Below are 11,831 nucleotides of genomic sequence, written 5' to 3'. Positions count from 1 at the left end.
CCTTCCCCCCCCCCCCCCCCACACACACACACACTATCTACTGCTTCCTCACTGAATTACAACCTCATGGGAGTCAAAGATGTTGGCAAAGAGTGAAACCAAACCAATAATGGAAAATGCCTTTGTGACCATGGCTGTGCTGTGAAAAATCCCTGCTTATTCCAGGCACCTGATTGCAGGAATGTGAAATAATCCATTTTCTGGCTCTTTTGCTGGCCATGAGGAACTTAAGTGCTGAGATCTTCAGCAATTCCTCTCCTACCCAGGGCTGAGCCCCCAGCAGGCCCACACTAAGATGTCTCATGCTATTCCAGACAGCCTAGAGGATGCCAGCCACTAGGAACAAAGCTTGGGACTTTGCCCTGGTTTCTATGGGCTCATCTGTCAGCTGGGCTTGGACGTGTCTAAGCTCTGGTAAACAGACTGATAGTTCATGGGATAAATCACACAGGCTTACATGATGCTGCTGGAAGCCCAGCTGTGTTTTTCCTTGGGATTAATAACCACCAGGGAGAGTCTTGGCTTTGGGCTGTTACCCTTGGCTGTCCAAAGACATTCTAGGAAATTGAGACTGAACTGAGATTATTATAATGGACAGTATTGAGTGAGCACAGCATTGCAAATCAGACTACAGTTCTTCTGTCTCTTGCAGGACATGAGTTATTCCCTGGGGATCGCTATACCCTTGAAGATTGGTCTCAAAATGGCCATCACCTGGCACCCTGCAAGTCACTTAGGGCCACATCTGCAAGTGTAGTTAGGTGCCTAAGGATGCAGATGTGCTAAGCTGTGCTCTGTGCATATAAAAGACCTGTTACAGTCAGGGTGAGGGAGTGACCCTAATTAAAGCTCATGTTTTGTTGTCATAATGGCAAATAGCACTGTAAACCTTTGAACCACCAGATGGCAATTTCCACTCCCTGTCTCTATTTCTACTAATTTATTGGACTAGCATAACAATGTCCAATTGCCAGCTAGTAAGAGAAGGAAGTCATATCTCAAGATTATAGTGTTATTGGATTGATATATTTTACAACTAGATACTACGGTCATAAAGAAGATATTTTTAAAGGATGAGAAAACTCCCAAATTACTTTGCCTGCACATGGCATATCACTGTAGGACGCTGAAATGAATTAAATGCAAACTTTGCAATGACTATAACAGCACTTTGCTCTCAAATCACACCTGGTATCCAAAAATCTGTGGGTACTTTACAAATCCGAGGGAGCTGATTTTCAAAGATGCTAAGCACACTTCATATCAGCAGACCTGAAATGAAGCTGGGAACATTGGGTCTTAGTTACCCAAGTCTCGCTGTGTACCCTGGATATTATCCCCATTTTACAGATGGGGAAACTAAGTCACACAAGGGTGTGTGATTTCTCCACCTTTACAAAGTACGAAACTGGCAATTCTGGGAAATGAATGCAGGCATCCTGATTCTCCACTCCACACACTAATACCATGACAACATTTCCTCCCAGAAAACTCCCAGGTAGTTGACTGGCTGCCTTGCTGCTGAAGTCATATTCTTGCCAACTGAGTTGAAACCCAACTGCTGAGAGTATTAAAAAAGAGTGGAAAATATTGTAATGCCACATATAAAAGAAATAGTATCTTACTGTGTAAAATAAACATGCTGGAGGGCAGGGGGAATTTTAATAATAAAAAAACCCACATTTTTCCCCTTAAGTTTGTGTGATCCACATACTCAAAATATGGGAAAGCTGAATAAGGCAGTGGGTGCATAACACAGATCTGGCAGATACACAGCACCCTTGAGTCATGCTTTCATGGTTGCTGGAGTTACTTACATACCTACTTACATTCATTGGACAAGGTAACTCACCTGTGGGGCGATGGGGTTTGCTTTCATGCAAGTTCCTCTTAGTTATGGCTGGCTGTACATTTGGTCTGACTGCTGCTTCAATTCAAGTTTAGTACAATTGGCAAAGACAAAGTACAAGGTATAGGTCCTTCTGAGAGGCACTTTATACATTTTTAAGCCAATAAATCTGTATGTGGGTATGCATGTGCACTGGAAAAGAAAGGCACTTACTGATATGCCCAGCACTTCACTTAAACATATGCCTCGATTTTCAGGCACTTGGCACCCAGACACAGCCCTAGTATTCTCCATGGGAGCTGCTAGGTGCTGAGCGCTTTTGAAAATCATTCCTTCAGATGCCTCAAGACAGAACAGAGTGCTTACTCTCCGGTTAGTAGGTTTGATCCATGCAGCTTTAAGAGTCTCACAGCCTCCAGGCTTTCCCAAGCAAACGTCCATCTCAGTGTTGTACTTGGTTCCTGCCAGTCTGTCCTAATCACCTGGAAACCCAAGACTTCAATCGTTAGACACTGCAGGGCCAGTTCTCCCCTGTGCAAAGGGAAAGGAGGCTACCATCTCCAGGGGAAGGGATTTTATACAGGTGAAAACAATGACACAGGGTGCAGAGAAAGGCAGGATGGAGTCATGCATATGGTAAATGGAATAACTGACTGAGGGAGGAGCAATCTGCTGTTCCAAGAGTTTTTGGGGGGTTTTTTGGGGTGGGGGGGAGCTCAGAGCAGCTGCCAAGCTCTGTAAAAAGCCTGGGGAAGTATCAAGGCACATGTGCTTAGCTTTAAGTGACTGGACATAAAATTCATGGGAGGTATGTATTTTTTAGTGTATTGCTCAAGACCTCGTGGTTCCTCAGGTCTGTCATTACAACGTTGTGTGTCACAATGGGACTGCCTATATATTTTAATTCTTACCTACTACTATTGTAGATATGGCTTACGAATTTGCTCTTGGCAAGTGTGGCGATTCTTTTGGAGGCTGATAGATAACTTGTGCTTTTGCTATTTTACTTCACCCTCCTTTTATTTAGCATGTAGGCTTTCAGTAAGGCAGTGTTTATGAACAGCTGTCATAGCAAAACTCAGACCTGGGTGAGTCAACAAGTGTGCTGGATAACACAACACCTGTGGCAGTATGAGGTGCCCATCTATTTACTTGTGCTGCTAGCACAAAGCTCACACTCCTGTAGAAGCACAGGATAGCTTTGGGCTAAACTTTCTGCTAGCGTACATGAATGACACAAATCACAATGGATCCTGAAGTGGAGACAGAGCAAAACAAAGGAATAGGCTTTTACTCTTGCACACAGCCAGGCCTCAGCTCGCCATGTCTTGCCCAGATCTCATGAAGCAGTTGTGTAGGACTCTGATATGCTATAATGGTTATTCTGCCAAAATTAGTCTCATCTTTAATGGCTAGGAACTGAAAGAACAGCTTTTACATCTAACTGGCTATTAGTGCACCCTTCTACAGACAGGGGCCACTTAATGTAAGGTCCATATCAAAATGTCTGGTAAAGAGACCAAAATGCCAACTGGAATTTGAAAAGTGGTTTCCAATTTTTAGATTTCCTCCCCCCTCCCCAAGACTGTTCAAACACTTCCTCTTAGCTGGGGTCATGAAGAGTAAGGGCAAACACCAGCCTATACTGTATATCCCTCACCATCGCCAGAGTAACCAACGCTATTGTCTGAATTAGCCTACGCAGATCTGTCAGTGCATTGACCATTCACTTCTCACTTGAACACAAGATCTGCTTTTGTCAGAGAAGTGAAGCCCACTTAGCATTGTACAATAAGCTATTGAGATTATGTAGCTGTCTAAACATTGCAAGTCAACACGGATCCTCAGGAACTGCATGCAAGTAAGGGTGCATTTAAAGTTCAGAGATGAGAAGGAGCAACATGAGAGTCTGTATATTGTACTGTCAAGTGATAAGACTTGTTTGTAATGTAATATTTTATGCCCATCAATGTGCGTCTCTGCACTGTACTTGCAGTGCCTGCCCTTCTGCATAACAAGCCTTTGAATGAGCAGAGGGGTTTTGCTGTGCCCCCCATGTAACAATTTCAGCTAGCCTATAAAGAGTGAAGTTTGCACAATTACAAAATCCTACCCCCAAAGAGGCCTAAAAATAGTGAAGCTTGGGGTTTTCAAAGCAGTCAAAGGGAACCAGGCACCCAGCTTTGAGGTGTCCAATTTCACAAGGTGCCTCTATATCCTATTCCACCCTGCTCAAGGCCCTGAAAATCTGTTACTGTAAAAGGAGGGTGGTCTCCTTCCTACTCGCTGCTTTTTGCGATTTAGTTTTAAGGCTTAAATGAAGGCGTGTTACAAAAGCTGCCCCATTAACAATTTTTCTAGTACAGCTCCCTTAGGATGCTGTGAAAAATCACAGCACAACTCAAGGCTGCGGTCATGCAACAGGCTTCAGTACCTGTCACAAAACAAGAGTTGTACTATTCAATTAAATAGGTATAGAGCAGTATAGGTCACTACCTCCCCAGCACTGGAATGCAGTGAGAGGTGGTTTAGTTATTTTTGTTAAATATTGTATAAATTGACCAGTTAAATAAGAATGTGATAGATCAGGCCCCATCTAAGAAGCTTCATTATAACCTCTAATCTTTAGTGTATTGAAGATCCATACAAGTCTAATGAGTCTACAAATACAATATTCTCTTGCGATGAAGAGTGGCCTTTACTCTCTGTGAAAAAACTTGTTCTTTCTGGTCATGTTGGAAAGCCAAGACACTGAAGAACCTCTCTCCTCCAAGATAAAAAACAGCTTGCTTGTGCCTAAAGGCACTTTTTGTCTCATTCCCGTCATGTTCCAGAAGTCTGCCCTCTTATCTCTAAGAAACCTCTCCACACCTTGGTCAATGCTGCCTTACTTTTTAAAATAGCTGTCGGAAAGTAGACTTCAATCTTGAATTCTCCCCTTGCAACATCCCCAATCCCCAGAACAAGTAGTCTAAAGCACAGAACAAACCATGAGGCACTGTAAAGTACTCCGTTATACAGCGCTGCATCGTTACCTGTAGGTTTGCATATCTGCTCTTCCAAGAGTTGCAAAGAAACCATCCTGTGAACAACAGCACATCTGGAGAAAATGGTAGTAACTATTTAACCTGCTCTGCATACATTTGAGAAACAACATCCACATGGAAACAGACTAAAGAAGAAGCCCCTCCCCATCATATTTTCACCAAAAGTTGCCTAAAAATAACCTGTTTCACAAGGCAAACAGAACTACAAGAACTTTGAGAGTAGCCTGAGCTTTGTATGCTCAAGTAACAATGCTCATAGGTAATGAAGGAGAAATGTGCTTCCACTGATTCCAGAGGTTCCTAATTGCCATCATTAGGAGTGTTGATGGTTGATCATCCCTATCAATGTAGGCTTTGAAGGAGGAGACAAGTTTAGAACAACAGCAGCAAATGCTTTCCAAAAACCAACAGACACTGCCATCCTTAGGAACCACTCATACAAAGGGTAAAAACCTTGAATATAATGGCTCTGGATCCTGTAAACCAGAGCCTTGTTTGTTACTAGGGTTTTCAAATATTTAAGGCTACTGACATCTTTCTTGTGACTCATACCAAGTCCTAGTTATGTTCACCTGGGAACCGCCATTAAAAATGTATTTGCTGTTGTACATCCCACTTCTCTGTTCAGCAAGTTCTGTGAAAATATGTATTTCAGCCTCAGTCAGTCCTGAGTTTCAGAAGTCCACCTGGTCTAGGTCTAGTGAGTTCCTCCCTTCTACAGCTGTAAGGGGAAGATTTGATTTTTTTTTTTTACCTTAAGTCTTAGAGAGAGTGCAAGCAGGGTAAAAGACACATTGCTGGCACCTGCAGTTTTTAATTATGAGACATAGTCCATGGCCAACTTTAACTGCCTGTCATCTACATTCCTGCCTCTTCCAGAACTGCCCTTATCACTTTCAAACCTTTCCATAATGCTCATGTTTCCCAGGGTGCCTGCAAAATGCTCTGGTGCAGTTAACAGAGAGAAGGCTGTGGCACCTGCTGACTGTAGTAGTCCCAATACTCTCATTATGCTTAGGCATGCAAACCTACCTTCTGTTCCTTTATTGTATTCACCTATTCTCTTCCACTAGGAGCTTAGACTGGGAAAGCTTTTTAATGAGGATTATCCTGACTATTATATATTTCCTATCATACCGTAGTTACGCCCAGCACAATTGGCTCTGGTTCCCTTCAAAAGACAGTATTGGGCCTATTTCTGATAGTGTATTTTCTAAATGATAGATACTCAGCACCAAGTGCACAAAACCACATTGTCGGAGACACCAAGGAAACCTATAATACTTTTTATTTTGTGCAAATACAGGGGGGCTCTAAAGGAAGAGATGCTGATAATATCTCCTAGCTCAAGTATCAGTCCAGCTATGAAAGACAGGGATCATTGAGTTAACCAAAATACAAGGTCCCAAAGGTATTTCAGAAAACAGAGGTTCCCAAACCCACCTAGGTATTTCAGTGATGAGGAACAGGAGATTCTGCAGTTCTACATAGAATCTAGCTAAACTGATTTGTTAAATCCTTTTTTTTCAGAAACAACCTTTCATTCTTTCTTTTCATGGTAATACTCACATAGGCAGGTTGGTTTCTGAGGGAAGCAGGAAGAAATTCATCTTTCCCTTTACTTGCATTATAGGACTTGCTAAGGTACCCTAGCTATGAATTGAGATGCTATTCTATTAGATGCTTTTACAAACATGTAGCAAAGAGATGGACCTAGTCCAAAGAAATCAAAATCTAAGCAGAAAGCTACAGCTAAATACTACAACACAGGAGTGGGATGTGCCTCCCTTATATCTCACTGCCTAGGAGTGGTCTGATTAAGTGATGAGGTGATGACAGCTGCTGAGATGCCCCAAAATAAGATCAGCTGGAATGACAAATAGCCATCCCAGCTACATCTGTATGAAAACCATGGGCTCTATTAGACTGAAAAAAAGAGAACTGGGATTTGGCTTTTTTTTATTATGGGTTAACAACATTGAATTGTTTTATATAAAGCATCACCCCAAGACAGCTTTGCACACAGCTAGCCTGCTGTGCAACAATTTGTTGATACAATGTCTTTTTAGAGAACATGATGTTGCAGGATCTCACAATGCATGCTGCACGCGGAAATTCAGAACCAGGTGAGAGCTATCAGAAATAATATGAGTGGGCCAATTAACCTTCTTTTTTTTTAAGCAAAATGGAATCAGCCACACAAATGTGCTGCCTCTTTCATCTATGAGAAAATAGGAAGTGAGCAACAGGCTAGAAGACCAGTGATTAAGTGGAACTAATGTTCAGGGTGTTGTAGGGGGAAGTAGTTCTGTGTGGGTCTTTAACCCTATATAAAACCAACGTTTAGTATAGGCTGTGAATCTCTTAAGTTGCTTGGAGGATGAGCTGGTAAATCAAGGGTTCTTTCAGCTTTTTTCCCCCTGTGAATTTGGTTATTCTGTTCTAGTCCTTGTTAAAATAGGTCTGGTTATATATTTAGCTATTATCCTGGGGTATTATGAAAGCACAAAGATGCTTTGTCACTAAGTAAATGGCTGGTATATTACAACAAAAGAGGCTTTGTTGTCTGCTCTGATGCAAGATACAGGACTCAATTTGGTGGGGGTTATGTGTTTCAGTTAGTTAATCTGCTCCATAACGGCAAAATGATTGGTCCACTTGTAGTAGAAGTGATCCATGTGTATAAAGGTGGCCTCTGTGATATTTGCTCTTCTTGGTTTAGCAGAGGGCTGTAATGGTGCATAATAAACCAAAATGTAATAATAAATATCAGCAAGGAAACACTAATGTTCTCTTGGGGTGCGTATGGAAAGAAGAGAGAGGGGCTGGGGGTATCCCATGTGCTAACTCTAGTCTGGCTGTAGCTGGTTACCTAAGATGTATGGGTGCTCATGCTGTTCTCTCCCTCACAGATGTGATACCTGTTGTGTTGAGCTGGTTTTGATCCAGAAACTCAACACCTTTCCTTGTCCCCTCACTCCTGGATTCTGCTCCCTGATAGTGTTTCTATTTGTGTTGGCACGGCAGTGCCCCAGAGATGGGGAGCAAAAGCAGCAAGAGCAGACTCGGCATGATTTTTGAGAGACTGAGAGAGAGAAATGCCAAGAAGAATGTCATGGAGATCAAGAGACTACCGAAAAGGTTTGCGGCCCATCCTGTTGCAGAGGTAACGCAACAGGCTCCCCGAGAAGTTGGTGAGGCCCAGCTTGCAGAAACAACTGTGAAAAAGCTTAGCGAGGTCCAGGCTCCCACAGTGGAAAGGGGTGAGAGCCAGGTTATGGTAACAAATGTTCGTGAAGAAACTGAAATGACTGGTGAGACCCGGACGAATGCACAAACTATGTTAGTGATCCCTCAGGAGGTAGAAGCTCAGTCTGCTATGAAGACCTCCCAAATTAGTGAAAGCCAATCTCTTATGGAAACTGAGTCCCCACAGGTCGCAAGGAACCATGATCTCAATCCTGCTGCAGAGCCCAGGGAAGTGACCAAGGTGCAGCTTGTTCCACCAAGCCCACAAAGTGATCTCGATGATGTTTCATCCCTTCCTACATCTGGACACCGTGGTGAGGTGCAGGATGGTGCAGTGATGGCACATGGCTCCACAGAAGGAGCCCCAGAAAACCCTGATGCTCCCGTGACAGCAGGAGAGAGTGAAATGCAGCTCGCTGCACTGCCTAGGCAGGCAGTTTCCCAAGGGATGGGTGAGGTACAACCAGCCACAGGGACTTCAAAGGATAGTAAGACCCATGCTCTTGCAGAGTCTGAGTCTTTAAATGCCGGAGAGATTGGCATGGCTCCTCCTGTTGCAGGCACTGCTGAAGAGACTGATAATCTTGCTATGGCACCATGCATACAAATACCTCCCCGTGAGACTGAACCTACTGTTTGCAGTCTCAATGCCACTACTGAGACCCTGCCTCCTAAAGCCAACATGCAAGACGCAGCTGAACCACAGGCCATGGACCGTACTGTACAAGAGACCAGTGAGGTGGTGATTACTGTGGGAGCCAGACAAGAAGGTCTCCTAGAGACTGAGCCCCAGCTTCCCACTGTCTCCATGCTGGAGACTGCCCGTGTATCAGAGCCCAGTTTCATGGCAGAGATGACACCAAGGCATTCACAAAGGTCTACTGAGGCCCAACCTGCTTCACAAACTGTACCACAAGCAACTGGCAAGGCCTGGCTTGCTGAAACTGGGATCCAAACTACTGCAGAAGATGGCACAGCTGATCATATTGTAGAGGCAACGGAGACCTGCCCTTGTCCTACTACACAGGCTGCCCTAGCAGCCAAAGGGGAGACTGATGAGACCCAGATTGCTGCTAAAACCTCTACAGACACAGAGGCCTTGCCCAGTACAAAGTCTGCAGATGAAACTGCAGCCATGACTGAGGACCAGGCTTCTGTACATCCCATGATGGGAAAGGGCAAGGCCCAAGCTGTCACGGATGTCGCAGAGGAGGCCCAGGCTATGCAGCACAGCATACAAGCCACTGAAGTGCAGCCCACTTTGCAGGCTACGGAGGAGACTGGCATGCAGGCTATTCTGTCAACAGCATGTGAAGCTGAGCTTGCCATGGGGGGAAAGGAGCTCTGTCCTGCTGTAGATGCTTCTCAAAAGGCAACGGAAGAGATGGGGGAGAGCCTGCCTGGAGCACAGGGGACTGGTGTCCAGCCTGCAGATGCCTTCAGAGAAGATGAGCCCCATCTTGTTGCTGAGATGGCACAAGGCACCACAGAGGTGACTAAGGCCCAGTATGCTGCACTGAACACGGAGGAGATGCGTAAGGGCCAGCTGAGAGCACAGACAACAGGGGACTCTGAAGCATGGGTTACTCCAAGGACTGTACCAGAGCCCACAGAAGTCTCTGGCCTGGCCCAGGCTATTAAAGAGATTGCACAAAGCACTGTAGAAAGGACTGAAAGTCAGGACACTGGAGCAAGTGAAGTAGCCCATCCTGTTGATATAATTACAGAAGCACCACCAGCTGCCAGCATCCCAGAAGGAGCTGGGACCACAGAATCAAAGGGTGGGAAAATGGGTGCCAGTTCCCAGGTCACAAGCAATATCTTGGGAGTGAACAAGGAACATCCTGAGAAATGTAAGACCAATCCAGAGCCAGAACCACAGCAGATCATGGAGCAAAAGCAAATGGCTTTGGCCCCTAAAACTTTTGAGCCCATCAGTGACACTGCAAATCTGCAAACTGTAGAAGCTCCTCCAACAGGACTTTCCATGAATGGTGTGAAGGACAGGCATGAAAAGGCTGAAGGTCCTGCCACCCCCCCAGCAAAGAACAAAGGAGCCCTATCTTCTGACATCAGTCCAAGCAACCATGGCCCCCTCTCTCTAGAGAAGCCATTCCCAAAGGATGCAGCTGATCCCGTTCCTGCGGCCATGGAGCCTGCAGCTTCGCAGACCCGCTGACCGAACTAATGCTGCTGCCTTGGTGATCCTGAACTACCGTTCCTGGCTGTAATAACCTGCTTTTGGTCAGTCTCAATCCCCAGCCAGCCCTTGTGCGACTTCAAGAGCATAAACTACCTTAACTGTCTTTGAGTACAGCTCCCCTCCTGTAGCTGCACCAGCATCACTGCCTTTGCCATGGATTTATGCCAGTAGGGTTAGGAAATGCAGTCTTCTTCACAAGCTGTCACTTCTTTAGATTTGGTGCAGACTTTATTTGTGTGGCTCTCTCTGTTTTTCAAGGGCACTCCCTGTTTTCCTCCAACACTACTCTCCTGTCACAGAACACCAGCCGCTTAATTCTTGGCAAGCATTTCCCTCACTGTTCTGTAAATGAGCCTCCCTAGAGCTCTCGTGAGCTACTGTGTATCATGGTTGCATCTACACTTTCCCCCCACCACAAATTAAGGCCAGTTCTCCATTGCAGACAGATGCTACAATTTACAAACAGATTTCCTTTTTTCTCTAAAGGACACAGTATGTACAGTTGGTGCATTTCCTTGTGGAGTGGTGCAGGTGAGAGAGTGTAGACCTACTTGCCGCAATGTTGTTGGAGTCTTGAAATAATAAAATAGTATTTTCTGACACCCTCTGCTCTCTGTGAAGTCTTTTCCAGAATCCTATTGCCGGGGTCTGCTGCAAGAAGAAGCATGCATTGCTGGATACGTAAATCGAGTACATCGTGGCACAAGATACTGTATTACATGGAATAGCTTGCAGATGCCCTAGAAACCTGCATGCAACATGCAGCTGACAATAGAAGGGTGAATTCTAACACCCTTTGGTACTCTGCTTAGCCAAGGCTGCTTCCTTCACAGAACAAGAGAAAACACCCTCTTCCTTGTTGGCCATCCTATTATGGCCTCTGCTGTGTCCCCTTTAGATGGGGTGGCAGCAGTCTGTTGGCATCCCTCAATATTCTGTACTCTGTATCCCTTCTAGTCCTCCAGGTCAAATCAGCATTTCTTACGCTAGTCTAAACCTAGGAGAAAAACACCAGACATGTAAGGGTGTGAGAGTAAAGCCTGGACCTAGATGAAACTGCATGATGTGTCCTCTAGTTATACCCCATAGTTAAAGCTGGAGCACTCTGTTTAATCTCTCAGTCCCAGGGAGTCGGAAAGAGAGGCTCCTTGTATACACTAATAACAATGCACTGTCTTTCTACTACTTTAACTTTGTGCAAAAATTAAAATCAAGCAATTAACTTTTTTCCAGGACCCATCTCCTTAAACCCATTCTGTTCTTCCATAACAGAAATGTTTTCCAAGCAGTGGGCTATTGGGTGTGATTAGATTACTGCAACTTTCTGTTCATACCCCTTATTTAAAATGGCATCCTTGAGATGCATTGCTAAGTTATGCTTTGCCTGCCTTAAATGACACCTCTAGCTTCCTGTACCACCAAAACAAATTGAACCTTGTCCTTTCAATCAATATGACTTCAGTGGTTATAATGGTCATCTACT

General features: G+C 44.6%; 1 protein-coding gene across 2 annotated transcripts; it reads left to right on the top strand.

The window, feature by feature from the left end:
- Nucleotides 1–6,844: 6,844 nt before the first annotated feature.
- LOC109292320 (nascent polypeptide-associated complex subunit alpha, muscle-specific form-like) lies at nucleotides 6,845–10,948 on the top strand. 2 transcript variants are annotated; one of them, XM_019509727.1, is made up of 2 exons: nucleotides 6,845–7,022; nucleotides 7,809–10,948. In XM_019509727.1, exon 2 carries the CDS (start codon nucleotides 7,934–7,936, stop codon nucleotides 10,322–10,324), a length of 2,391 nt encoding a protein of 796 aa, XP_019365272.1. In that variant the 5' UTR covers nucleotides 6,845–7,022; nucleotides 7,809–7,933; the 3' UTR covers nucleotides 10,325–10,948. The 2 variants fall into 2 exon arrangements, with proteins under 2 accessions (XP_019365272.1, XP_019365267.1); XM_019509722.1 differs by lacking the exon at nucleotides 6,845–7,022 and adding an exon at nucleotides 7,235–7,284.
- Nucleotides 10,949–11,831: the final 883 nt, after the last annotated feature.

Source organism: Gavialis gangeticus, unplaced genomic scaffold (assembly GCF_001723915.1).
Source record: "Gavialis gangeticus isolate Ggan-Ray unplaced genomic scaffold, GavGan_comp1, whole genome shotgun sequence".
In the NCBI taxonomy this organism is placed as follows: domain Eukaryota; kingdom Metazoa; phylum Chordata; order Crocodylia; family Gavialidae; genus Gavialis; species Gavialis gangeticus.
Note: the sequence above shows the minus strand (reverse complement) of the source record. Positions and strands in the feature narration are given on the sequence as shown.